Genomic DNA, 26807 nt, shown 5'->3' with positions numbered 1-26807 from the left:
AGGGGGGTGCGGGAGCCCGGCGCAGGGCGAGGACTGCCGGAAAAGGGCAGCAGGGAGGGCGGCCGCACTTACTCTCGTTTAACACCTCCAGCAGCTCGGCGCAGCTCTCACACATTGTTCATTAACAGCAGCAGCCGCCGCCGCCGCCGCCTCCCAACCATTGATTGATCCGCGCGGGGCTGCCGATCGGTGATTGATGGGGGCCGGGGCGGGGGTCAGAAGGGGGGGGAGGGGGGGAGGGAGAGGAGGAGAGGGAAGGAGGGGAGGGAAGGAGGGGCGGGAGGACGGGGGCCGGTCCGGGGCGTGGGGGGGGGGGATGAGGCGGCCGAGCGATGCCAATGAGCCCGCGGCGGCGGCGGCGGCGGGAGGGGAAGCCGACTCACTCACTGGCAGCCGGCGGCTCCGCGCGCCGCCATTTTGGTGAGGGGGAAGGAGGAGGAGGGAACGGTAGCGAGGGAGACGGAGCGCTCGGGCTCCGCTCGGCGGTTTCCGACGAGACGAGAGACGAAGGCGGCCGAGTCCCTCCTCCCTTTCGCCCCGCCTTTCCCAGCCCGGGCCGGGCGGCAGGGCCGGCGAGCGGGGAGGGAGAAAGGGGCGGGCCGGCAGCGGGGCCTGCAAGGCAAGATGGCGGCCGAGGCGGCGCGCGCTGACGGGTTAGGCGCGAAGCGGCCGTGGCGGCCCCAGTCCCGCCCCTCGCCGGGAAGCACCGCCCCAACGCCGTGCAGAATGCGGGCGAGGCCGCTCCCGTTTGGACGGATGGCGGCGGGGGCTGAGCAGCTCGGTGCTTCGGGCGGAGGTAGAGGCGGGTCGGACAGGCTGCTGCCGCTCTCCTCGCGTCCCGGCCTGTCAGCAGGCGGCGGGATGTGCGGGCGGACGGCCGGGCCGCACGGAGCGCCCGTCAGGCCACGCGCGAGGCCGGCTGGCTTCCGGGGCTCCGCTCCGTTTGATTGGCGCCCGCTGCTGCGTGACGGCGGCCGGCCTGTAACGATCCCTTGTCGGCGCTGTCGACGTTGAAGTTCTCGAAATGAAAAGCTCTGTCTATACAAACAGAAGCGTGGTCGGCATCTGAGGCAGCGCCGTCATACTCGACTAACACAAATACTATTCCTGCCATACGTTGTGTTTATTGCCTTCCTTAACCTTTGACGTTCTGCACAGGTATTCCTGCTGTTGTGGAATGGATCGGTGGCTACACAACCTGAGTGCAACAGAAAATACAGTTCCGCACTGTGCATGATCAGTTTAATTGGTGCATTTCTCTTTACCTTCTTCCATACCCAGCCCTTGCGGTCCATCTGTTTGTAGATCCAAAATTACCTGCCAGAAGTTTATTTTTCTGACAAATCAACTTTCTGATCTGGTTGCGTAGCCACGTGAACACCACAGTCAGCACAAGGAAGGGGCCTTTTGAATCACAGTATCACGTGCTGAGTTCAACATGTACAACAGAGAAATATGGGTGACCTTGTTCCTATTTCTGGGCAGATATTATGAAGTAAACTTTACCGCACGCAATTTACAGCACGCAATCTTATTAAAGAAAAATGAAATTGCAGTTTTAACGTTAAATGCAAACTTCCAAACTGTAGGCAGCAGGACCCATAAGTGGCCTACAGTTTTCATGATAGTGATCAGCAGCTACTCTTTCTTATATACATTGCTTATTTTCTCTTGGCCTTTATTCTCTCCTCACGTGGCATCGCTGCGATGTGGTTTCATCCCTAGGAGTCCCTCTTTCCTTCCCCTGACTGTGATGCTGCTGAATCAGGAAATGCTTCCCTTGCCAAGCTGACAGCAGTTCTGAAGTAGTAACTGAAGAAAAATGCAAGACTTGAGCAAAAGGAAAATTCTATATCCCCATGTACAAAGTGAACAGTTTGAGATCCATATGTACACTTACAGTGTCAGTGTCCCAAGACCAAACTAGTAACTCAGTCTAGGCAATTTTTATTTATTTTTTTCTTTTTGGTTAAAGATGAAATTAACCATTCACCAAAAGAAAAAAAACCTAATGTGCATTAGGGTTGGGTGATCTTTCTAAACCTTCATTTAAATAGCCTGAGGATTGTAACCAGCTTAATTCTGGGATCATCTCCCACAGTATGTTTCAGTTTTCATTTGGATTATTTCAGCTTCTAAAGAAGCTGTGACACAACTGATGGCCTTTTGATTCAAAAGCAAGCAGAACTCTTGGACTCTTCACTGGTAAAGCATGTCTTTACCAGTATTTTTGTAGGAGTTTGCTCTAACGATTGCACAGCTGGAAGCAGTTAGTCCAAGAAGCAAAACACAGGTATAGCTCTGAGAAGTTAATAAAATAAGGCTGATTAAAAACAAACACCTCACACTAGATCTAATGCTACAGGTTCCAAACAAGAAAATCCATAATTGCTATCTCATTATCAGCAGTCATGTCAAAATAACAGCTGTGGTAGTAAGCAGGCTGCAGACAGTTCCTTCCATCACACAGAATTATGTAGTCACACTGAGATAAAACAATTTTAACGCCCCTCCCTCATCTTCAGTTGATCCATTGTTCCCAAGACTCTTTACATGATGGAACCCACAAAGACTGTAGATTTGCCAGTAACTAAGAACTGAGACAGTTCACAATAAAAACATAAGTCCTTTTACATATTTTGATAGGGTATGTGGAAAAGTGCTTTTTAACCCAATAGAAGTCTAAATACGAGTGCTTCGCTTGGTTCTTCTTAAGTCATTCTCATCTGATCTTTGAAAACATCCCTTCTTAACCCCAGCTTTGTATTTTAAACTGTTTTCTTGTTCCCATTAACAGCATGAATAAACACGTGTATGAAAATGAAAAGCAAACATAGGGCAAGTATGTACATACCTGCAGTAGCATTTGATTCATTTCAGAGTTCTATCTTAAACAAGATAGGTGTCTTGAGACTGCTGGCACACTGAATAGCTATGTTCTGCTTTAAAAACAAAGAAAAACAGTTCTGCAAAGCTGTTGTATTTGATAAATGCAGCCAATCCATTGCAGTATGTTAATAACAATCCATTGCAGTATGTTAATATGCTCCATCAGGTAGCCCAACAGTCTCACCCAAATGTGTAAATAATCTCAGTAGAGAACACAGAGCCCCAACACCAAGCTGAGTTCCCAACTGTTCATCTTTGTTCTAACAGGAATGGTAGTAAAAAGTCTCCCATTCAGCCTTTGCTGTCGAAGAAGTTGAAACAGGATCAGTTATATTGTTTCCCCTAGGAATACGTCATGTTTGTTTTCAGATTTACCTGTGAATATGCTATTATCACAGAAAATGCATAATACAGTGTATTTGTAGAGGCTTGAAAAGTTTTCTGAAATTCCTATTTTCTTACATAGTATTTGTACTACTAGAAACACAAGCACTCACTGTATTTTCACCTAATTCTAACTGAATCTTCTCTCCCCATACTCAAGAAATGATTTGTGATTTCAGGTGCATTTAGTAATTAAGGTGCACTGTATGTTAAATTCTAAAAACGACTGGCTAAGCCTTTTTCCAAGAGAACGTTGCTGATCAGTCAACTTCAGCAATGATCTCCTGAACGTGGAAGTCTAAACAGAAATTCGGTTCCATTAAATTACATACAGAGGTGTATTCATGAAGGGCAGAAAGAAGGGTATGTTCTTATACTTGATTTTGTAACAAACATATTTTTTAAAAAGCAATCTCTAACATTTTGGTTTTGCCCTATTACAGTTGGAGACATAACTACTAACATGGGAAGAGAAGAACAGAAAGAACATAGGCACCTCATATGAGCAAGAAAATAGTGCCCTGTAAGCTTTGGGTGAGTAATAATTTATCTAGAGGGACAGTCAGTCTCAGAGGCACAGTTCAACACTAAAGCAAGTTCCTTGCCTTAGCCAGCCTCTGTGCATTTTAATGCTGTGATATTTGCAGCATCTTTTCCTCATGCCACTCCCCTTCATCCATAGAAATCCACAGCCAATGTTTCATTGCTTCCCAGTGCTGAAGTCTACTGGGAATAACTTAAATCTTCCTTGAAAGATGAACATTATTCTAAAGCTTTTTGCATAAATATTAACTTTATTGGAAAATAGTTCACTTAACCAATCAGATTAACACACAGCAAATTATTCAAGTTAGAAAAAGAAAACTAACCTAAAATGCTTTGGAAAATAATCTGCTCCAGTTACAGTAGCAAACACATGGTAGCCTGCAACAAGCACTTGGGGGTGTCTTCGTTAGCTAACAGGCAATCAATTCATGTAAACACAGAAAACACCCTGTAATATTTTTGTTAATGAATGTACCTGGAGTACATAGAATTCTTCTTTTAAAATCTGTATAGAAATATGCACAAAGTAAACATTGGTTTACATATAATTACAAGTTGTAGTTATGTTTTATGATGGGTTCATGCTTTTTATCCGTTTGTTTTCATTTCCAGAGTGTGCATTCGACTTAGTATCTACAACCTCCTCAGGTATACACTGTAATAATTTTTTACGTACAGGATAACTGCACTAGGAGTAGACACACCCTCCCCCCAAATTTTATCAAGAGCTCTGCATAAGCTCAGTTTTCATAGCATCTACAGAGATCAGCAAAAGGCACCAATTTTGAAGATAACACAGCTTCTTTTTTCATTCAGATTTAAAAGGGAAGCGAGAACTAACACATCAACATTTTGTTACAAGATAATCTGAAAGGTATCAAAATAATGAAAAACTCTTTATCTGAATTGCATTTTTAAACACACCTCAGGTCTTACTTTGAAAGTCAGATTTCAGTTTTTACTGCACATCAGACCATAAACCTTGCAAATTTACTTCAACCTTGAAAATGAAAGGTGCACGTAGAAGCACAGGAGCGCTTTTCATTCAAACTACTTTCATTACATGTCTGAACTAATCTACTTCTGCACCTTGTGGAATGTGGTCATACTGATGTCACACTATTGGGGGCGTTTCCATTCTAGTAGTTTTCTTCCTGGTCTCCACAGCTTTTGATAATCTGCAGCTCTATAATACTGTGACAAAGCCTGGTTGCAAGCAATTTTAGTATCCTTCAACAGTACTTCAAACACTTTGAACTGCTTCTTAGGGTACATGTTGCTTTACAAGAACAAAACTATAATTCAACAGGACAGAAAGACATGAAAAATCTTAAAGCATGAGTTTGAGAAGCAAATGAAATCTTTCACCTAGCAAACTAATGAACGATTTTGGTAGACTACTTTAAGTCCCAGTCATAAAGGGTTTGAGGAACCTTGTCTCCACATCTGAGCACTTTCAGACTGACTGCGGTATTTGTGATGATAAAAGATGTTCCAACAGTAGTGGCTTTGTTTTTTTAAGGCCAGCTAAGTCAAGCAACAGATTTTCAGACACAGAATGGGACCAGTACTTCGGACTGGAAACATTCTGGTTACAACAGAATTATACACTGAACACTGCTATCTCATGCACTTCTACTTCAAAATTAATGTACAGCACAAAATTACCTACAGCTTACATAAAGCACCTCCACAACTGTCTAACTTTGTTCTACAGCTCTGCATTAATTGTTATGCTTTGCATCACAGTAACAATCCTAAAACCAGAGACCAAATAAACGGAAAGAACAAAAAATAATGAAAACCCATGGGATACTTTAATGTCAGCTCTTAGAAAACAGAAGTGAGATGCTGTAAACATGGGGAAATCAAGACTGTACACCATCTTAGTGTTCACACTGAAGTTTTCTCACCTGTATTTCATACGTCTGTGAAAATTATTTAACTACAAAACTTTAGGTAGAAAAATAACTGCACATCTGGTCTATATGTGTTATTAATATGTACCAGTATCAATTTCTAGTCAAGATACAGTTCAATAACTCTTTGGAATAGAACACAAAGAGTACATATATTGAGAGCAAGAATACCTTATTACTGGCATTCTATAGCAATGTAGTATGGAGTATTTTTAGTCATGGTGTTAAGTCAAAACTACACTTTCAAATAGAACCCAACTTGTTTCATGTTAGCTTTCAAGCTCAGCCTTGAGATCAGGAGAAATCAGAAAGAATGGTAACCTAGACCTCAAGGACCATTTCCTATGCCTTCAGGATACAAACCTTTAATACGATCACAGCATTTTCATCCAATAAAAGAATAAGCCGAAGAAAGAAAAATAAATGTAAACCAAGTTTATTTTGCTTTTAAGTAGTGTTCTTTAAGCACTACAGCATGGTAAACAATGTAAATTAGTATAAGTCATCTCAAAAGCCAGAGGGTTTTTTTTATTTTATGAGTAGTTAAAAAGATGCAGCCTATTCTAACAGGATAAATATTTTAACCATTTCACTTCGAGTTAATGAAGGCTCACAAATGAGCAACACTCCTCATTGAGGAAAACAAAAAGCTGTTGTCGACAAAGCGACAGCACACACACAAAAACAAAAGAACTGTGTAAAAATAACTAACTGTACTGTGTTCCCATACGCTTTAGAAGTTGCTTTACAATGGGATGATATGCACATGATCTTGCTGCAAACTTGCCATACAACTTGCAAATACATGTAAGCCTAGCCTTTACCCACTCAAATCCAAAAAGCTGCTAATTGATCAGAAAAATTGCAGCACTATAATCCTCTGCTTAACAATTAATTAAAACTGTTTTACTCATTACTTTTTCTCCTAGACTGTAGAGCAGGCTAGAAGGAAAATGATCCCAAATTAAAAATTGATACTCTTACAGGAAATTGTATAGTTTTGCAATATAGTCCTTTACAATTTATGTTTTGCCTATTTTCCCCTTAGCCACAAAAATGGGCATGAAATAATTACTTTGAAAATGCAATAATTTTCAATTCATGCAATTCTAAATAAAGATGACCAAACAAAAGCTTAAACAATGGAAGGATATTTCACAGAAAATTTCTTATACAAAAAACACATAAGAAAAGAGGGCCACTAGGTGACATTTTAATTTACAAATTGGCGTCATTTTGGTCAACAAATATCCAAGTGCCGTTTTCTTCTGTCACAACAAAGTGGCTGCACAGAAAGAAAACTGCAGAACTTGTTTTTTAATCACACATCTCCTCGGGAATTTCATGTGGATTAAGGATGCCAGGTACAGACATCTGAAGTTTATGTTTCTCCTCTTGAGCTTGTCGAAGGGCTGTTTCTCTTTCCTCCAAGAATAAATCTGATGTGTCTTCACCTGCAAATTCCTGCACAATTCACACAAAACCATTACTTCACTTTAATTGCATCAGAAAGAGCAATAAGCTTCTGAAAATATCAAAAACAATGTTGGTAGCATCTTCCCTTCGCATCCTTGTCAGACTATTTCTTGTTTTGCTTCCAGCATGTAAGATCAGATTATAAGACAAAAATTTCTAAGATATTCACCATGCATCATGGTACAGTAACATTGCTTTTTGTTTGACCTTATCATTAAAACAGTCTCTCTACAGTTTTTGAAATATCTACCTAACGTAGCCTGAGAACATCTTTAACATGTACTTTCGTACAATCATCTTTAATTTTAGCATCTTTGGAAAAATAAAAGCAGAGCACTAGTCTGTCAACTTTCAAAACACACCCTAGTCCCAAGCAGAAATGAAACAAGATCTGCTTTATGGCCATTTTAGACCTGTAAGTATGACCAATGTATAAGCAACAGCATGCATTTAAACTTAACCTATACAATTAAATTACACTGAAATAGATTACATGATCCGGTATCTAGACCCTCGAGCCATGACAATTTTAAGTAGTAATAAAATGTATGCCCTATTATAAATGAACACCGTCCAATAACTTAAAAACATCATCCTGCTAAATATTTTTTACAATTCTCTAAGAAACCATGCCAAACATACCTTGATTTGGACCAGGAAATCCCTTAGGTGCTCCTTGAAGGCAGGAATATCCTGGTTTAAACTGAAGAGTCCTGTTACAAACAGCTTAACCTGGGCACTAACAGCAAATACATCCATTAGTATTTCAGTATGTAAGCATCCACTCAAAAGTATAAGACAATTACAGGACACTTACTCTTGCAGATGAGGAAATGCAGATTTGAGGAGATTAGCAACGTATTCTTGAATAAACATTTGGTTGTTCACTGGATTTCCAGGATTCAATGGAGTACTTATTTTTCCCTCTTCTACCAAGTTGAACATGTATGCAAGGATTGATGCATGCATTGTCAAACCTGAACAGATCAAAATTATACATGTTATTATTCAGAACAAGAAATGCAACATTACTATGATGTTTGAAAGGCTTGTTTTCACCTGGTTCACAATCTTACCAGCAGTGTGTGAAGTATCTGTTACAACAGAGAAGATGTGCTGAAGGATATCACAGAAATATGTCTGATAGAAACTCTGAGCAGCAGCCTCTTCTTGTGCAACATTTTGTAGCAGAGTGTAAAGTATTTGAAGTCCTGAAAAATTCGCATAAAAGAAAAATGAACAAAACTATACCAAAAGCTCCATTCATCCTTAAGTCTTTTCAAAGTGAGACGAACATCCCAAGAAATTCTGACAAGCATTGCAGTTTAAACTAATCATTCAAGCAGCCAGTAGAGGGCAGCAGCCACATTTATACTGAGCACCAACATGGTTTTCATTATTAGAAGGCAGAACCACGAAGAGCCAACCACACAATTTCACTGGTACAAAAGTGAGAAACTCTATGAAGACATACTAGTTAATTCAGGAAGGGAAAAATCACACCAACAGTTACCTTAATACCTGAAATGCAACACAAAGGCATCTTACAAACATAAACAATTAGCTAGTATTGAGGTAGCTTCAAAACAATCATTTTTATCCTGTGGTTGAGATGCTTTCAGAATTTATGACATTTACACAGCTTTTCCTAGCCTTTCTTGGCAACTCTCATCCTAGAGGACATTTAATTACTCAGGTGTGCTAAAAATAGCTTCTCCGTGAAACCTGAGATGAAGTTTAACTTGCTGTTGTTCAAAAGGAGTTTTCCTTTAGTCTAGAGTACTTCCCTCGCCTTATGTCATAGCTGTCTCCCAGACCAAATTCACTCACCATTTATTTTTCTGCTGTCTTTTTCAGTAGTAACTTAGAGACTGCCTAAGTGAGGCAAGAAGTTAAACACTCCAAACAGCACAATGAAAGCTGAAGCAGAAAACCAGCTACGAGCTGTTGCATCGGTTCAGCCATTTCAGAAAAAACCTCACACTCTATAAAGAGAAAGCACGCAGAAACAAACGCCCTCTTCTTTGAGTAAAAAACATCCAACTATTTCAGTATGTTAATGGGTGTCTAGTTGTCAACTTGAAATTGAGATAGGAAAATACTGTTCTTCTGCAGCAAATACAGTGTGACTGGAACACTATGTTTGACTAAAAATGCAAGAAAGCAGCAATCTACATGCTTAACACTTAAAACCTCAATTTACCTGTATCTGCAACATTTCTCATTGTATGTTTGAAAGCCCAAATAATAGAATCCAAAACAAGTTTGAACTGTGCAGGTGGAATGGCCAGGAATGCTGGGAAGCAATGAGAATTTACAGCCTGGAGTAGCAAGAAGAAGTTTGTTCTGTGTTCAGGATATTCTTCGAAGTCCTGAGAGTGTGAGGGGCACAGCGAAAGGTTTGGGGGGGAAAAGAGGGAGAAACAAAAAAAAACAGTCTGTCAAGCTTCCGGAATAACTCAAAGATCCACTATCCACAGATCTCCTGCTAAGAAGAGTGAGTCAATATCCAATACAGAATAGCATTTAGATCTCAGATTTGAAGAAATTTACAGTTCCCAAATTCCCAGTGAAATTTTTCCCCACACTTCCATTACCAAAGCTTCATAAGAACATTTTCTAGTTACACAGTATCAGCAGGCTGAACCACATTTTGTCAATATACAACTTCAATTACTACTTGGCTCCACAGACACAAGACAGTTGGCCTCAGCAATTAAGCACCTAGCTACTACAGGGATGCACTTTCTGGCTCATACTAGTGTAAAATGGCACTAATCTAGCCAGTATTATGCAAGTACCTGCAAACAGTAGCACAGAAACTCACTCAACTAAGGAATTCATCAAGGAAACATTCAATGAACTAAAAAATTATGAATATGAGTAATGATAAGTATATATGAATTCAAGTAATTCACCCTACACTGAAGTCTACTCAAAGCATACTTCAGCTTCCAGAATCATGACATTTCAAGGTCTTGGAACAGAAAAAAACTAATAATTTAATTTTAGGACTGTATTAAGAAATTAAGTCAATGAGACTAAGACATTCACCTGGACAGCCAGAATTCATGAACCTCAACCTAATTTCCATAAAACAGAAGTCATATAATAACACTATGTCAACTACATACTGCCCCCTTTCTTGCAATACCCAAAGACTAGTACTCTCAAAATTCCCACCCCCTCCTTTTTTTTTCCTTTATCAAAAATTTACATATAATACCTTATTGATCATGTTTAATGTGCACTCAAAAACAGCATCAAATATCTGAGGTATTTCAGCAGTAATATGTCCACCCAGCTTGTTTACAATAATAGCCATAGTACTAAGTACTTCAGGTTCTCTAGCAGCTGGAACATTTCTCTGGTAGTCAATGAGAACTGCATCCAACAAAGGAGGAACAAAGTTTTCAGCAACCTAAAAAAAACCAGCAAGATACTGTTACAACAGTGCGGTTACTGAACAAAATCTCAAGCAATTACAAGGTAGTTCTGAAAGAAGCTAAAAATAGGTAGAGGAAATGGACCCCTCACTGCAAGAAAGACACTGAGGCCCTGGTACATGTCCAGAGAAGGGCAATGAAACTGGTGAGGGGTCTGGAAACAAGTGGTTGAGGGAGCCAGGATTGTTCAGTCTGCAGGAAGCTCAGGGGAGACACTGCCCTCTATAACTACCTGAATGGATGCTTTAGTGAGCTGTGAGTCAGCCACTTCTCTTGCATAACTGGTGATAGGACTGAAGGGAATGGCCTCACGTTGCACCAGGGGGAATTCAGGCTGGATGTTAGGAAATACTGCTTTACTGAAGTGGTCAGGAACTGGAATGGGCTGCCTAGGGAGGTGGTTGAGCCACCAACACTGGAAGTGCTCGAGAAATACTTAGATGCTCTGTTGAGGGATGTGGTTTAGTAAGAACTATTAGTGACAGGGGGACAGTTGGACTGGATGATCATGCATGTCTTTTCCAACCTTGGTGATTCTGTGATGATATGTTACATAACCATATACTCCCCACCCACAGTATTCATCCAGCAGTGGTTGCCTGAGAACTGTCTTACACCTTCTTACTTTCCCTTAGCATTCCTCTCAGCTGAAATCAAAGCAATCAAAATACAGCTCAGGCCTACCATCTGTATGATCACACCTTATCCTTCCTTCATATACTGCAGTTCTGAAACTAGTTTCTGTGAACAGAACAGCACTGACAGCTCCTCAGCAAAAGAGCAGAGTTCTTCCTGATGTTGTTCTATGAATTATTTGTTTTAATATAAATTTACTTACCATCTGAGGATCATTGGACCTGCTCACCCAGCCAGAAATCAGTTTTAAAGTCTCCCTTTTCACAGTCCTCATACTTCTAATTAAGGGCTGCTTTGTGACCATTTCACCTGAAAAGTTGTAAGGCTTCACTTAATCTAGGTAAGATGTGCCAACAAGAAGACTTTAAAAGTTCAGAATGTTTCATTTTTATAAAAACTACCTCCCCATTATTTCAGTAACACACGTCCAAGTTGCAATTTGGTATTATGACACTACTACTGACTGCCTGCACAACTCAAAAACAAAGCTGTAACTTACCTTTCCAGTAAGGGAATACTGCATGTTCATTTAACCACCTGGATCAAGCTTACCTCTGTCTCTTACTTAGTGACAAGAAGACATCAAGTTATGCAGTGTTTTAAAGCAAGCTCCTGATTTTCTCACAGACAAACTTTATAATTCAAACTTGTCTTTACTACAAGGAGCATAATTTTTATTTCATTTTCTCACATCCAAGTCAATTAACTCTCATCAGTAAAACCTGCCCTAATTGAGTGCACAGCCACGCAATTATAACAGCATATCCAAGGGAAACCCTGGAAGACCGCGGTCAGGGAAACAAAGGTAGAACTGCTACCGCAGGCATCAGAGATAACCAGCTGTAAGAACATACTCTGAGTTAAGTGCAATCACAATAGCTCTCGCCCTAGTAAAATCTCAGGACTACAAGTCCTAGCAACTGCTTCCCATTTTGGTTGTTGTGTTTTGCTTTTGTTTTAAATAAGAACAAGTCCTGTAATAAGAGCTGCAGAGTTCAGAAATGTATTGACTTCACAGGCAGTTTTATTCTGAATTCAGAGAAGCGACTTCAAGGTCAACCAGCTGTTCAGTGGTTAAGTCCAAGCATTCACTAGTATTATTATTTGCATGGGTAAGAAAATCTTTTGTAAGACAGATCCAATATAACCAATCCATTTCATCTCGTCAAGAACTACTACAGCAGCACATTCTACTTAGATATCATACAACTCTAACCTATCCAGTAAAAACTGGTTAGGTACCTTAGGTCATTCTCTTGCCCCTCCCCCCCCCGCACAAACAACAAACAAAAAACACATGCACAGTAAGATAAGCCCAGCTGTAATGAATTTCAAACCTGATGACATGCACTGTCAATCCCATTAAGAAAAACATGAGATTTCTTACCATTAGCCTGAATAGCTGCAGAAATATTTTCACTTAGGCACTTGTACACATTCAGCATATCTAAATAAATTCTTCCAAGCTGAATCACAAAGGGGTGGCCAACTGCTTTGCACGCTCTTACATTGGTTTTCAGAATGCTACCAAGCTGCTTAACCGTTTCGGGATCCTTCAGAATATCAACATTCTGTTGAAAAAGTTTAGTTATTTCCATTTAGTCGGAATAAAAAAAAAAAAAAGCCACTTATATTCTAGTACAAAAATGGTCACTTGCAAGAATTTATCTTACACACCGCTAAGGGATTTTCTGTGAAATTCTTTACACTGGATTTAAACCACTCTTAAGTCATTCAAGTCTTCTCTTTTCAAACAACACTTTTACTGTCACATCAACCATTGCTTTATATAAGTTCACCCCAGCTAACTTCACCTAATTTCAGGAGTAAAAAGAACAAACACCAAAACAAACAACACAGAAACAAACATTCAGCTGTTTTATTTTAATTGAATACACTTAAAATTTATGGCCTTACTTTTGTTGCCTGCTGAATTATGCTGTCCCATACTTGATTGGGGAGCAACATGTATTTTTCTATCAGATGCTCCTGTACAGTCTGGTCTGTTTGTGCCCCAATCATGTATCCTACTGCTTCATAGAACGTATGCACCTGATTGGAAAAACAAGTCAAACAGAAAGGTTAAGGAAGACTACCCAGAAGTTTACCATGTTCAAAACTAGCAGGTAGTAAAAGCTGAAAATGGGTTTCCAGTGACTAAACATGTACTTCCCACTTGAGATTACGAGATCTTTCTCCACCCTTTCCTTACTTACACCACATTTAAGGTAAGCCTCCATTCCCTTCCAATGCTACTATCTCAGAGACCTCCTTCATTTTACCTGAAGCAATTTCAGGCATATGCTTTCTCTTACGATACAGCTCCATTTATTTCTTTTACAGAACTTTGGGCTAAATCGAGTGCAGAAAATCAGAAGTCGGAACTTAATACCTCCTCAGCCCAAGGTTCCCAAGGTTTTCACTGCAATGCATCAGCTGTGCATGCACTACTCTGTAAGAACACATTCTCCCTGCAGGTATGCTCTTGCCACTGGACAAGCAAGACCCATAAGTATGCTATCACAGTAGAATACTTTTCTTTGCTAATCAAAACCTCAAAATCAGATTTACTATTATTTACTTGTAGAAGCATTCCAGAAAAAAGAATTTCAACTCGGCACACTTTAATTCTCTTTTCAAGAATTCTAATTAAGACCTTAATAATGTAACGCAATCATACCATCTGTAACATAACACTCACTAACACACACACACACACAATGACTAAAAAATACAATTCAAGTCTTAAAAGACTACTATCAAGTTTTGTTATGTCACAACTTTTTACTCATCTTCACAAACTTACAGTCCTGAATTATATGTACCTGTTGTGGCTGAAGGTCACAGATGATTGTATTTATATTGTTCAAGATTTCATCAATGAAAGGCATTACTTCTCCCACTTGAACCTGAACAAAATGTCGGCGGCACTTTTGTGCTATTTTAATGAAGGTATCACAAGCCATATCCTGGACACCATCATGGGTTTCTAAATCAAATGAGATCAGTTATTGTTTTGTATTTTCCCCCAGACATGCACTTGTACTCGGCATCAAGAAAGTCAGAACAGCAAGTAGAAGAGATAGTTACCATGCATAAACTCAAATAGCTTGTTGACTACTGTCTTCAAAAACTTCCAATGAGCTCTCAAGAAACGTGGGTATTGGCCTACTATGTACATAATATTTGATGCAATAATGGCTTTGTTGTCTTTTCCTCTCTTTTGTTCACAGAGTCCTAGGAGATCCTACAATGTAACATATTATTAGTCACCTCCCCAAGTTTGTAGGTTAGAAGAGCAGCATAAAGGCTAAATTAAGCTATCATAATGATACGGTAGACTGCCAAATTGATTTAAAAAAAAAACAACAAACAAGAAGAGTTAAAGATCAGGACAATTCTAAGTTTCAGCAAAATCTAGAACAACACCTTTTCAGCCATGTGTTTTAAATGTAATTAATGATGTATACAGGGCAGACTACAGCAACCCTCAGTGTTGACTACTGACCAATCAGTTGATACAGATAAACATACAGGTACTGCACAGCAAGTAGGGGAAACTAAATCCTCTCTGCAGTATTTTTATGATGTAACAGCAATGCTTAATTACTCCTGTAGATAACATTTTCTTCCTGTACTCTTTCCACACACACATTTACTAAACATGAAGCGAAGAGTGCTATTTGGTTAAAAACAATGCACGTTACTTTGCTTCATTAAGGCTACTCTTACTTCATTAGTGCTTTTTTTCCATATCTTCTGCATTCCTAAAGCAAAATACTTCATCATAAGCCAAACTTTCCTCTCCAGAGTTTTCACAGTGAAAAGGCTATTTGGATTCATGCATTTTTCATGACTGAGGAATTTATCGGCCTAACATTCAGGATATGGTATTTCCCATCAAATTATTTTCATCAATTTGTTTGCTGTACAAGACAGCTTACTGAAGAATGTAGAGCAGTGTCTTTTTAAGCTCAATTTCTTGAGCATAAACTATCAAGTATGACAAAGCTGTTAGTTTTGTAACACAATACCTTAATTACTGTAACAAGGAATCTTTTTTCATCTTCTTCATGCATTGCTCCACTGATTGAGCCTATAGCCCAACACAGTGTATTCAAATTTTTCCATGACCATTCCGTCCCATTCACTTGATTATGAAGTTTCTCTGTCATTATTCGTTCTGTGTCTGCATAATCCAGATGCGTAAGATACACTGAAAGACAATTAACAGTAAGCAAGATTTTTAAGTTAATTTCTAAGACAAAATCAAAATGCTAAGTGTAGTACTTCTCTTGTGAGCTTATGATAGAACAAGCTAAGAATGTAAAGCCAGATCTGCTAGTTGTAAAGACAAGTATATTTTCTATCAGTCAGATCAGTAAAGCTACTAAGTTAAATAATTAATAAAATGCATACATACTCATGAGCCATAGGAAATATGACATAGGCTAGCTCTGAGGTTATTATGCTGCATTTAACAAGTCAGTCAATAATTCTCCTCTGTTCATTATTTCAGTGTCATTACATCTGTTGGATTTAATAACCCGCCATTAAAATGGAGATGGTACACCTGAACCTAGTCTAAGTGAAAAGATTCAGCTTTATCAGCTCAGACCATTCCATCAGCCCCTAAAATGATTAGACTCTCTAACATAAGTAAAATAAATAATCCCACCAAGTCAAAAAGCAGCATAAAGGTCAGATTTAGCAATGGATTTTTACAGTGCCACTTTCACTGTACTCCTGCCTTTTTAAGAGGCGAATCTTCTATTATGACAGCACACTAAGCAGTAACAAACACCAAAATTCAAACTAAAGACTGTCTGACACCTGTATCTGGAAACATTACTAAGGATGAGAATATACTGCAGTAATTTTAATACAATAAAGATATAATTTAAAAATAAATATATATCAGAACAAATGCGTTAAGTATATTTACTTCAAAAGTACAGCAGTGAGAATAAAATAATGCTTGTGTTTTACATTCATGAAGTTGCTAATAAATACTCAGTGCTCCATTCCAGTGTTTTCATTTAACAGAAAAATGTTATTATTGAAGTCTAACAACCTGACCTTACATATATGACAACCCTGCTTCAAATCCATTTCCTCCCCTGTCCCCTCATATAATTGTGCTATATACATGGTACTGGTGCAGTTGCACAGATCTACAATACAACACTATCAGCCACCACACTTACCCAATGTTTCTCTCATATTTTTATATAAGTTTATGGAATCTGTATCCTTCATGAATTCTCGTACTACTTCCCCTTGATCATTTTCCACCACTAGCACTTCTTCAGGTTTAGCCATACGGCTGACCATTAGCAATCGAACCTGTATGTTACAAAGGGAAGTTTCAATTGAATTGTATTGTAACATGAAAATAAAGGGTAGGTATCCAGCAAGTCCTCAAGTCAGCTCACATACAAGCAAATGGCAAGGAACATTCCGAAGGGACACATTAGCTAAAATAACATTAAGAGTAGAGCTGATTTCCATCTCTGCAAGATTAGGAGTTGTTTAAAAAAGTACCATACCTTGTGTTACATAGGATGTATGTATTGAAGATCTTTTAAATACATGCACATTTTTTCCTCTGACGCATGCTGTTTAATTTTCACCACAGCTCTTATACCACCAATTCATTAACAATACACTATTTTTAATACTAAGATACACTGTCCTTGTTTTGAAATCTCATTCCTGAGTAGAGAACACAACTCCACCACAGTGACTGAATAAAACATCAAGTTGTCCTTACTCTCTAAACAGAAGTTAACGATTTTTTCCACAAACCCCACACCAAGATCCATGCTGGAAACCACTAATTACAGAAACTATTAACAAGATTTAGCAAATCTACTACGCAAATCCTACACAACAATTCTATCACAAAGTTAAAAATGAAGCTCTTGAGGTGGTAACGTGGAAGAAAACAGGGTTAGTATGTTTAAGTAAATTGTACAGATATATATTCTCTCTTATGTTCATACATAGTACCAAAAGAGCACACTATTAACAGTCACTGCCATCATCTTCTAAGTTTAGCAATTTCAGCACATTAAATTACTACAGCTGAATTAATTATTACTTAAAGCATGGAAAGTGCTCTGAAGCCATTCCTTACATACAGTGAAGTCTCTGCACATAGGAAAAGTGCCTAAATTTATGAAGTATTTTCACTTAAGCATTACCTTGGATAATACAGGCAAATAAAGCTGTCTCCTTGGAGGAACATCGAAGTGTTGACTTCCAGAAAGCAGTGGAGAAGCAGACGTTGAGAATGGGCTTTCCCTGTAGAGCTCAGCAGCTAAATGATTCCAATATTCAAGACAAATCTTGAAAATTTCAGTTTCTTCTACTTCTGATACCAATAGCATATAATGAAGAGCCTGGAAAACCATGTTTTAAGCATCTATTAATTATTTTTCAACACAGAAGTGGATTAAAACCATGTTACGTCAGATTTTGTTATCCTCATATTGATAAAAATACTGAATTATTGTAAAGTTTACTAACAAGGTGCAGTAATACCACAGTGACATTTACTAGTCGAAGTGAAGCAACTGAAAAGAACACAGCACCATGTCAGTTGATGTTATTTTGAAAGCATGCATCAATTCTTAAACACAGAAAAGCCTCGAGGTATCTTAAAAATATGTAAAAAATTTAAAAAAAACAAAGAACAAAAAAACCACCAATAGCCAAATTAGTCCCTTTCTATATTATTAAAATCAAACCCCTCTAAGCTTCTACAAGACCTCTTCTTTTAGACCCTCAAAAAAACCCTCAGCCGCTCATTTTAAGCACTGCTATTCTCAATAGTTATTGTTACTCTGTTCTGCAAATCCTCTGAGAATCTGGAAGAAAACCTCCAAATCCACACTACCTACGATTCAATACAAGACATCTACTAAGACATCTTCGTCTTTAATAACTAAACAGTCACTTCGGAGACTGAGAAGAATGCAGCTCTGAGACTGATACCAAATACAGAGGTTGGTTTTACATAGTCCAAAATTACTCAGCTATCTTACTTTAAAATCCCCTAGTGGAAACTGTCAATCAACAGGCTACCAGTGAACTAAACAGAAGGGAGCAATGAAAACAGACTTCATTTTCATAGTTCAGATGCTAAGCAATCCAAAGCATTTTAGGCGGAAGAAATCTGACTTGACATCCCTATCTACAACACTGAAAGAGGGATTCAAAAGCAACTTCTTATCCCTATGCTCATCCACTTTAATCAACAATTTCACTTTAAATAACTTATCTACCTTCTTTCACTACTCTAGAAGGCTACAAGGAGTCCATGAAGCAATTTCAGAAGATCAGCTACATCCACTGTATAAACAACTAGATTAAAACTACGCAGCTTCTTTTAGAAGGCTTTCATCCCCCCCCACTATGTTCTGTTATGCTGTTAGAACAGTGAAACGTGCAGCAATTTTAAGCCACTCTAGGAATTTTGAGAAATATTTCGACATCCTATAGGAGATCCAAAGTCATTCAGAATCGATTTTTGCAAATGTCCATTTACAGATGTCAATTTTAACTATGCAACAATTTAGTACAGTTGTGCCAGAACAGACAGGAGGCAAGATTTAAAGACTGCACTCCAACTTACACATGACATTCAACTTCATCTTCTTAATAATGTCTCAATATGGGTTGAAACTTGATCTCTTCCTTGACTAAGAATTATTTTGCAGAAGTTCACCAATTTGGAAATAAGGAATCACTCATGGATTGCTGAAAGGCTTATGTTTGCTTTTTGTTTGGTTGTTTTTAAATAGAGCAAGATACAATAATTTAGTATATTTTCCAAATGAGCTACAGTTTGCAATTTGCTAACAATTTATATATACTTTTTTTTTCTTTTTTGAGAAGAAACGTAGTGCAAATATCAGAAGGAAAAGACTAAAATTCAGATACCTTGCAAGTACTGCACCTAACAAGATGGACCCACAAAACGAGAACTTTTCTCCAGGTGTATACTGTGGTTTTGGGTCTCAGGACAGTTCCTCAACCTACGGACTCCATACCTACAGAGGGCTCAACTGTGGGACATCACAAAGGCTACCACAAGGGCCTATGGAGACAGTTTCATCCCACAGGAGCTCAGGGATGGGAGAGTGCTAACAGAAGGACATCAAAGAACAGCTCACTCTCAGCAAGTGGAACACAGGAACTAAACACAGACCTCAAGGTCTTCTAAGCATTTCAGTCAAACTTTGAGAAATGACCATTTAGGCAAGAAGTTACATCAGGACAGAAAACCAGGAGAATGGCATTTGCTGCACCCTAGACACCAAGCCTGGGTGTTGAGTAAAAACAAAATACACCATTTCACACACAGACTGACACAGCAGGAACCACCTGCATTAGTAAGTAAAACAAAAAATAGAAAAAGGTTTCATGGTATTTCTTTGAAAGCATTTTAAAACAGTATTTACACTTTGGAGTATACACCAGGAAAAGGAAGCTGAAAATAAACACCGCTGAAAATAAATTGCTACTGAAGTACAATTGGAAAGTCTGAACGGTTTCTTGTTTTCACACCATTTACTGACTATAGGAAAAAAAAAAATCTTCTAAGCAATATAAGCACAACAATCTAGAGGTCGTATTGGCATCATGTTATTTGCGTATGAGAAACAATGTGTTTTGAGCTGGATAAACTATGCAACTTACCTCCATTAACGTTTCTCTCAGATTTAATCTTTTTTCTATAAGTTGACCATGTTCCTTCAGAAATGTGCAGAGAAACAAACTGAGATTCTGAATGAAGTTCTGTTCATCATCTTTTCCATTTGAGTAGGCAAGTCGGATATTGGTATTTAGAGGAAGCATCTAACAAAATGAAGACAAACATAATCAACATCCTATCTTACAGGTTAAACAGAACTACTGCATATTACCAATCATAATACTTTTCTTCCCCTTGAAAAAAGCCTTTCTAGTACTTTTCACAACACTTCTTTTTACCAGGCCCTTCCTCCAAAAGTCTTCACACTCATGATCATCTCCAAGCCGGACAATATGATTTAACAGTACACAGACACTGAAGTTCTCATGAACAAAACCCCAGTTAAGCATTCAACTGTTATTTAAAGTAAAAGCTCTGGTTGATCCTATTTGCATTCAGAATCAAGAGCATCACCAGTAGAACCATAGAACTGTAGGGGTTGGAAGGGACCTTCAGAAATCAAGTCCAATCCCCTGCAAAGCAGGGTGCACAGGTAAGCAACCAGACAGGTCTTGACTGTCTTTATAGAGTAGACTCCACAAGCTCCCTAGGCAGCCCGTTGTAGTGCTCTGTCACCCTCACAGTGAAGTCCCCTCGCATATTGGAGCAGAACTTCTTATGCTCCAGTCTACTGCCATTTCCACTTGTCCAGTCCCCTCAGATCACTGAAAAGAGGTTGGCCATAAACCCTAGTCTCCCACACTTAAGATATTTATAAACATTAATAAGATCCCCTCTGAGTCTTCTTTTCTCAACACTAAACAGACCCAGATCATTCAGCCTTTCCTCATGGGGGAGGTGCTCCAGGCTCTGTATCATCTTTGTGGCCCTCTACTGGATTTTTTCCAGGAGATCCCTGTCTTTTTTGTACCAGGGAGCCCAGAGCTCGGTACAGTGCTTCAGATGACGCCTGACCAGTGCAAAGCAGAAGGGGAGCATTACCTCCCTTGACCTGCTGGCTACGCTCCTTTTTAATGCACCCTAGTATCGGCCTTTTGGGCCACCAGGGCAGGCTGCTGGCACATGGCCAACCTGTCATCCACCAATTAAAAAAAGAAAATAAAGAAATGAAAGAGAAAATGAAGAAAAACTCCAGTGTCAAAACCAAAATAATTTAGCTCCAAGAAAAAGACAACTTTTAAATCAAATTCTAATTAAAAAATACTACAGATCCTCCTGAAGCCAGCAGTGAGGGAGAGGGATGAGGGCAGAGGTGTCTCTTTTTGAAGCACACCTTTCTGAAAAGACCTCAAAGACTGATGAAACCTGCGTTATACACAACTGGAAAAAAAATGGATATAAAACCAGAATCAGTGCTATTATTCGGAAGTGTTATTAAAAAGAAAAAAAAGAAAAAAATTTAGGCCTAAGACTATCCTTACTGAAATGAACAATGATAAGAGCCATCTACAGTGAGCCTTCCATCACAAACTTCTGGCATTTCAATATGCTTAAAGGTGTGCTGAGCACACAGCAGTATCTCACCTACCTGCCACCACCTTTCTTAAGACAATCCGAGAGCACAAAACACAAACACATCAATCCTGCTGAAATACTGCTGTTCCTCCTCATCATAAAGTTTATGTCTCACAAGCAAGTTATAAATACACAACCAAATGGTACAACAAAAGGCAACATCTCTCAAGAGCTGTATAAACAATATCGACTTGTAAACTGAACCAGGTTCTTAAAAGTTGCAGTGAAAAAAAACATTTACTAAACCATTACCTGTTTTAACTGCATCATGGTCAAGGTAAAAAGTGTTACAAATTGTTCTTCATACTGGCTTACACTGACACCTGCAATCTCTGTGAGGCACTTTAGAGAGACGTTCCGAAACATAGGAACATTTAGGAACTATTGGGAAAATAAAAGAAAATAAAGCATTTTACAAAGGTGTTATATGGGATGCATTTTGCCACTTTTCAACTAAAAAGCTATTGCTAATTACATACATACCTTGTATATTAGTGTGCTGATTAACTTAGTCTCAAAAATATATCCCAGAGGAATCCAGTTCAGAAATCGTAGCAAAGTTTCCAAAGTAGCATGAACTAAAGGAGCATTTTGGGAGTTTTCCTGTAGGAACACATCAAGAGTATATTACTAAGGCATGACTGGGTGTAGGTAGTGTGGAAGAAGTTACGAAAAACTAATACTTACCATCACAAACTGACACAGTTGAAATATCTGAGAGAACTCATTGCACATACTATAAAAAAAAAAATAAAAAAAAATGAAGCATTCTCAAGTTGAAAAACAATCCAAACTCTGATTAATAAAGTACTGTGACCACAAAACACGTTCACAACACCTACAAATCCTTGGAAGCATTCAAAAGCAATATCTGATTCTTTACAAATGACTACAACAATGTGTTTTTCTGAAAGAGTCCAGACTGGTACCCACAAAATCTAGCCAAGAAACCCACACAGTGTTGAAACTGTTACCAAAGTATGTGCTGCTTATTAAGGATATAGTAAATAATTTACTTGCCTGTCTTTCAAATGCTTTGCTTTCACTTGAGTTATCTGGCCGCTGGAGAAATCAAACACTTCTTCACTCAATAGTTTAAGGATCACCATGTTGTTCTGACAAAGGCTTTCACTAGTCCTGCTTGCTCCTACAATATCACTTATAAAAGTTGGCCAGTGCTTTGGCCACTCCTGTTTCAGAATCTGAAAAGTGAAACACCCATATGTTAGGTACGTAAGCAAAACCAAGTACTCCAGGACAAGATTTAGTGCTTCCCAGCTTACCTGAACAAGAATCATGTTCAGTTTCCCAATATACACCTTCTCTTTCTAGAAAATGGAAAAGAGAAGTCAGATTAGACATAGTATTTACCTCCCTTTCCTTCCCCTGAAAGAATTCACTTACTTCTACACATGTTGGATCAGACGATGTCTTGATAATTAGGCCAACAACATACTTTTTTATACCTGCAGAAGAATTGAGAAATATTTTAACTAAGCCTGATGTCATTAATATTGTTTCTGATGTAAGATTCTTGCCATATCCTTAAAACAACGGTATTAGGGTGCAGGGCAATTCTAAGTTGACTCAAGCCACTTTACATGTAACATGTGCTTGTGCATAATGGCAAATAAAATGCTGTTACTGCTGATAGTATTTCAGCCTATTTACACTCGTGTAAGCATTGTTATTACGCAGAGATGATCTTAAGTTATTTAATGAAATAAGAAAGGTTCAAGATTAATAATTAAATAAGTTACTATATTCACTGAAGAAGAAACATCCCTCGTAGTGCTGTCAAATTTTCTACTTATCAATGCCTAAGATAAGCTCACAATTTAAGATAATAGTTTTGTTAATTGTACACATTATCTATACATTTTCTATGTGGCTCAGTACAATTCCTCTTCTCTGAATGCAGTTCAGGAGATCAAAAGGGTTAAAAACTTATGTTTTAGCGTACATATGTATTTTGGTATTCAACTTAATGAAGACAAAATCTATTTGATGTATCATTTTCTATTATTTCTTCAATGAGATAACCAATAACACAGACGAAACACAGATTATTATTATCTAAAGTTATGACCTAACTGAATGCCTTATTTTAAGAAATTTCATTTTCCCCCTAGCCACTACTCTACACTATATAACTTTCCTAGTACTTCAGCAAAATTAGTCTTTTTCTTTTTAAATTTATTTAAATATTTGAATACAATACAATATTTAAATATTTAAATATTGTAAATATTTATTTAATTTAAAATTAGTTTGGTGGGTTTTTTTTGCATCCTGGCCTGAGCAAAATGAACAGTTAATTCCATTTTTTAATTGCAGTTTCAAGACATTTGGAAACAGCACACACAGAAGTTATGCTACTAGAGGCATAGCACTCAGCAGCTGCTCTGAAGGTTTTGCTGATGACAAATTAATCTCTTCATTATTATCAGTGAGGGTCAGTACGCACTAATCCAAAAGAACACTTGATAACAAAATATACCATTGTCAAGCACTTTCACAGGTGAACTACTCTTAGCCTGGCATCACGGCCATCCCCCACCTCCCCCCCAAAAAACACAAAACCTCACACTTTGATGAAATGTTGACGTACCCAAATAGTATATAAGAAGTGTTCAGTGCCAGAAGCTAAACTATTCGTCTATCAAAACTACAGAAAGAATTCAACTTGTTGCAACTCTTGCCATTCTAAAAAGAATCTGAAAGTGAATGCTGTTTGTAAGATTGCTGTCCTGATATTAAAGTTGCCTATTTTTTATTTTAAATCTTTGCTGCACTAATAGAATTCAACCATTCATTTGCAACTTTGATGCCACGCTACCACCAACCCAGCCCTGAAAACATCTGCAGATGGAAACAACTGCTCAGCTCCAAAGCTTATCTGCTGTAAAATAAATAAATAAATAAAATGGCAACTACAGATCAACAGACAACCTGAAAGGCCTGACTGTTTTCATGTCATGCTCCGGGCTTATGAGCTCCTCCATTCATTCAGTCAATGGTCACGTTTCTAATCTCTCAAATGTAGCAGCAACTGAAATCTAACGTTTGTTGTTTTTTTTTTTCCTTCCTCTTAGACTTATGTTGCATCTTTCATGTAATCACTTATTTTTTAAGTTGAAAAAGATTATAGTTTCTGCTCTATATTTAACAGCTGTTTTTTTTTATAATCATTCCACAGATAAGATGAAAATACCACTGCTGAGACCAAACCCACAGTCCCAGCTCCTGCTCATGGAGTTGCTCAACTAGTAGAAAACAACAAGTCCACTTCGTTTTAAAATTCTTGGGAACTATCTTCTGCCAGCCTCACTCCAGTACTGCCTTAGAGGCAGTGTTCCTCCCCCTTGCAATCACAGCAGTTAACCAGTATGTTAGCCAAGCTCAGTCAAGCAAGAAACATTCTAATTATTGCTAAGACTGAACACCAGGCCATTGTCAGAAGGCCTGGAATAGTGCTGTTAGAATTTACTGGTAAACAAAATGCAAAAACAGGAGAACAAGGACACTGACAGAACTCAGCAACTATAGCTCTCCTTTACGGCCCTTCTAAAGTTCCTGGATGAGTACTGCGTATTGCAGTCCTCAAATGAAAGCAGCTCCTCTGTAGAGGGAGACATACAGGTAACAACTGAACTACTTTCTGAAGGAAAGCATTTTCACAGGTGAACCAAGCTGAACTTCTGCAGTCTGTCTAAACTGACAAATATGCAATATCCTGGTTTCAGCACCAGGATATGCTTGAGAATTATATATATTATACTCTATATATATTATACTATTATATATATTATACTATTATATCTCCTCTGGGCCACAATCTCAGTGCAGTTCCTATCATAACAGAGTTCTAGCATGTTATCAGTACATACACAGCTGTAGGTAATCTACATCTTAAGTGGTTACCTTAGGATAAACAAGCATATCTTTTTATGCAATCACAGGGCACAAACTACATTCAGAAAGTATATACAACCTCGTGCTGCATATGTACGTTCATAGTAATTTACTAAAATTAGCAAATTTTCTGCTTAAAGATTAAGATGCCATAGTAGAACAAGTGGACGTTCTAATGAAGCAATGTAACAATATTTGGCAGCCAAAAATGGCATTTTAAAATGTAAAGCAGAACTGATCCTTCCATGGATGTTGATATGCATACTAGCATACGCTTATTTGATCATGTTTTAGAACTGCTTACACAGCTTAAGTACCATCTCTTAATGCCAGAAATATCCATTAAGTTATCACCACATAGAAAAATATTTTCTGCAGCGGCTTAAATTACTGCTAAAGCTTTGTACTTAACTCCAAGACCTTTCTATGAGCTACTAAGCATAATCTCTTCAAACACTTCAGGTATCTCTTCCATTTGAAAATAAGGAAAGTTTTACAATCAATTCAAGTTTCATAATGACGTAAGTGCTTATCCTCAAAATGCTCCAGACAAGCTTTATCTGTTCACAGGAACAGTTTTTCATTTCACACTGCAGTATGAAGTGTACCACTGAATTTTAAGACCAAGCAACTCTTTAACTCTGGGCAGGTTTTCACAGAGTAACAGGAAATCCTATTGAGACTACAGCGCAGTAATCAAATCACACCCATCTGAAGTACTATTAAAACCCAACTCTATATTAAAGGAGTAACAGATCTGGCAGCAGGGCCAGAAGAGCTTAAAATTAAAAGCCATTTAAAAATAAAAGCAAATTTAATGCAGATTCACGTCTAAAGAATATCTTCTGAAAAAAAGACCATTTTGCTGCTTATAAGTGAGATTCTAGGCTGGAGCTAAAACCTCCCAGGGCTGAACGAGAAGTGATAACAACACCCTGGCTAACTTCAAGGTCCAAAAAGATATTCCAATGTGTAACTCCAGGTACAGTTAAGATAAAATGTCAAAAGCAAAGATTCAGGCTCTGTAATTACTGACAACTGTTTACTTCCCCTGGATTTTCAGACAGGTTGTCTTTTCACAACATTGATTCTCAAGTCAGATCTACACTTTTCCTCAACTGATAAGCACTGCTGCTGCTCCAAGAGAAGAATACTACTTTGTAACAAATGGATTTCGTTCCTTCATAACAAAATGAATAACAAAATGAAGGTTTTTCAGCTGTGTTTACTGTACAAATTGAATCAGATGTACTAAGTTTTACAAACTAAGATATAAGCAGAATTAATTGATTTGTGAAGGGATTTATTACAAAGCAGCTTGTTACACTGAATTTTGGTTTCCTGCACCCCCCATTTTAC

The 26807-nt window shown here is 38.3% G+C and overlaps 2 protein-coding genes and 1 long non-coding RNA gene across 10 annotated transcripts in view; 1 reads left to right on the top strand and 2 right to left on the bottom strand.

Moving 5' to 3' along the window:
- The window catches only part of USP34 (ubiquitin specific peptidase 34), a 129588-nt gene extending 129192 nt beyond the window's left edge, over positions 1-396 (bottom strand). Inside the window, exon 1 of one of the 2 annotated variants that reach the window (XM_085540996.1) lies at positions 73-396. Coding sequence is in view for 1 of the 2 variants with exons in the window: in XM_085540991.1 (XP_085397117.1) it covers positions 73-115 (43 nt within the window). In the remaining variant the exon portion in view is untranslated. The remainder of the gene's footprint in view (positions 1-72) is intronic. The other variant, XM_085540991.1, reaches the window with a different exon arrangement.
- LOC107310788 (uncharacterized) lies at positions 53-24857 on the top strand. 3 transcript variants are annotated; one of them, XR_014943790.1, is made up of 3 exons: positions 53-189; positions 3717-3807; positions 24733-24857. It is a non-coding gene; the product is annotated as an uncharacterized LOC107310788 (long non-coding RNA). The 3 variants fall into 3 exon arrangements; XR_014943789.1 differs by lacking the exon at positions 24733-24857 and adding an exon at positions 13640-13773; XR_014943788.1 differs by lacking the exon at positions 24733-24857 and adding an exon at positions 1159-1249 and having other exon boundaries at positions 3717-3826.
- The window catches only part of XPO1 (exportin 1), a 34061-nt gene continuing 13412 nt past the window's right edge, over positions 6159-26807 (bottom strand). For 4 of the 5 annotated variants that reach the window (XM_085541003.1, XM_015856757.3, XM_085541001.1 and 1 more), the window contains 21 exons: positions 22938-22999; positions 22817-22861; positions 22554-22735; positions 22221-22269; positions 22017-22136; positions 21786-21914; positions 20003-20161; positions 17503-17700; positions 16504-16642; positions 15331-15512; positions 14387-14543; positions 14122-14285; positions 13214-13348; positions 12684-12867; positions 11499-11605; positions 10441-10635; positions 9418-9586; positions 8291-8425; positions 8032-8191; positions 7857-7953; positions 6159-7202 (listed from right to left, as the gene is read on the bottom strand). In XM_085541003.1, the coding sequence (XP_085397129.1) occupies positions 7056-7202; positions 7857-7953; positions 8032-8191; positions 8291-8425; positions 9418-9586; positions 10441-10635; positions 11499-11605; positions 12684-12867; positions 13214-13348; positions 14122-14285; positions 14387-14543; positions 15331-15512; positions 16504-16642; positions 17503-17700; positions 20003-20161; positions 21786-21914; positions 22017-22136; positions 22221-22269; positions 22554-22735; positions 22817-22831 (2823 nt within the window). In that variant the 5' untranslated portion in view covers positions 22832-22861; positions 22938-22999 and the 3' untranslated portion in view covers positions 6159-7055. The remainder of the gene's footprint in view (positions 7203-7856; positions 7954-8031; positions 8192-8290; positions 8426-9417; positions 9587-10440; positions 10636-11498; positions 11606-12683; positions 12868-13213; positions 13349-14121; positions 14286-14386; positions 14544-15330; positions 15513-16503; positions 16643-17502; positions 17701-20002; positions 20162-21785; positions 21915-22016; positions 22137-22220; positions 22270-22553; positions 22736-22816; positions 22862-22937; positions 23000-26807) is intronic. The other variant, XM_085541002.1, reaches the window with a different exon arrangement.

The sequence above is a fragment of the Coturnix japonica genome, chromosome 3 (genome assembly GCF_054131305.1).
Source record: "Coturnix japonica strain WE chromosome 3, WE-NBRP24, whole genome shotgun sequence".
Classification (NCBI taxonomy): Eukaryota; Metazoa; Chordata; class Aves; order Galliformes; family Phasianidae; genus Coturnix; species Coturnix japonica.
The sequence above is the reverse complement of the archived record's forward strand: the minus strand, read 5'-3'. Positions and strand labels throughout refer to the sequence as shown.